Source organism: Seriola lalandi, unplaced genomic scaffold, assembly GCF_002814215.2.
Source record: "Seriola lalandi dorsalis isolate HSWRI2012SDOR001 ecotype SW California unplaced genomic scaffold, Sedor1 jcf7180002045816, whole genome shotgun sequence".
Classification (NCBI taxonomy): Eukaryota; Metazoa; Chordata; class Actinopteri; order Carangiformes; family Carangidae; genus Seriola; species Seriola lalandi.
Genome location: NW_019516384.1, coordinates 1 through 453, shown reverse-complemented (window position 1 = coordinate 453; position 453 = coordinate 1). Strand labels below are relative to the sequence as shown.

Here is a 453-nt window from a genome sequence, read left to right as displayed (position 1 = left end):
TGTGTGTGTGTGTGTGTGTGTGTGTATAGACAGACCTCCCCGTCCTCTGCAGCTCTGGTCCAGTGTGATGCTCCGCCTCCTTCCCAATGTCAGAGCTGTAGGCAGAGCCGTTAGGGACAGACGCCATCTTCCTCTTCTCCTGCAGAGACAGAGGAGGGAGCAGAGTGTCATCAGGTCTCAGGTGGTCTCAGGTGATCTCAGGTGATCTCGCTGCAGGTCTTACCTGAGATGGGACGCTCTTTGGGGGTTCGATGCGGATGCTGGGGTCCCATTCACCTGGAGGCAGCACGGTCACCTGGTCCAGGAACTCATCGATCCCCGACAGCAGGTCGTTCCTGTCCTTTGCTTTGTACGCCACGTCATGGAAGATCTACGGGAGGGAGAGAGAGAGAGAGACAGAGAGAGAGAGACAGAAAGACAGAGAGAGAGAGAGAGAGAGAGAGAGAGAGAGAG

The 453-nt window shown here is 56.1% G+C and overlaps 1 protein-coding gene across 1 annotated transcript; it reads right to left on the bottom strand.

Moving 5' to 3' along the window:
* Positions 1-35: 35 nt before the first annotated feature.
* LOC111648673 (sodium bicarbonate cotransporter 3-like) lies at positions 36-370 on the bottom strand (the record flags this gene model as incomplete). The annotated part of the gene is made up of 2 exons (XM_023398438.1): positions 36-139; positions 224-370. Coding segments are annotated over 2 exons (251 nt in total), but the record flags the coding sequence as incomplete, so codon positions are not given.
* Positions 371-453: the final 83 nt, after the last annotated feature.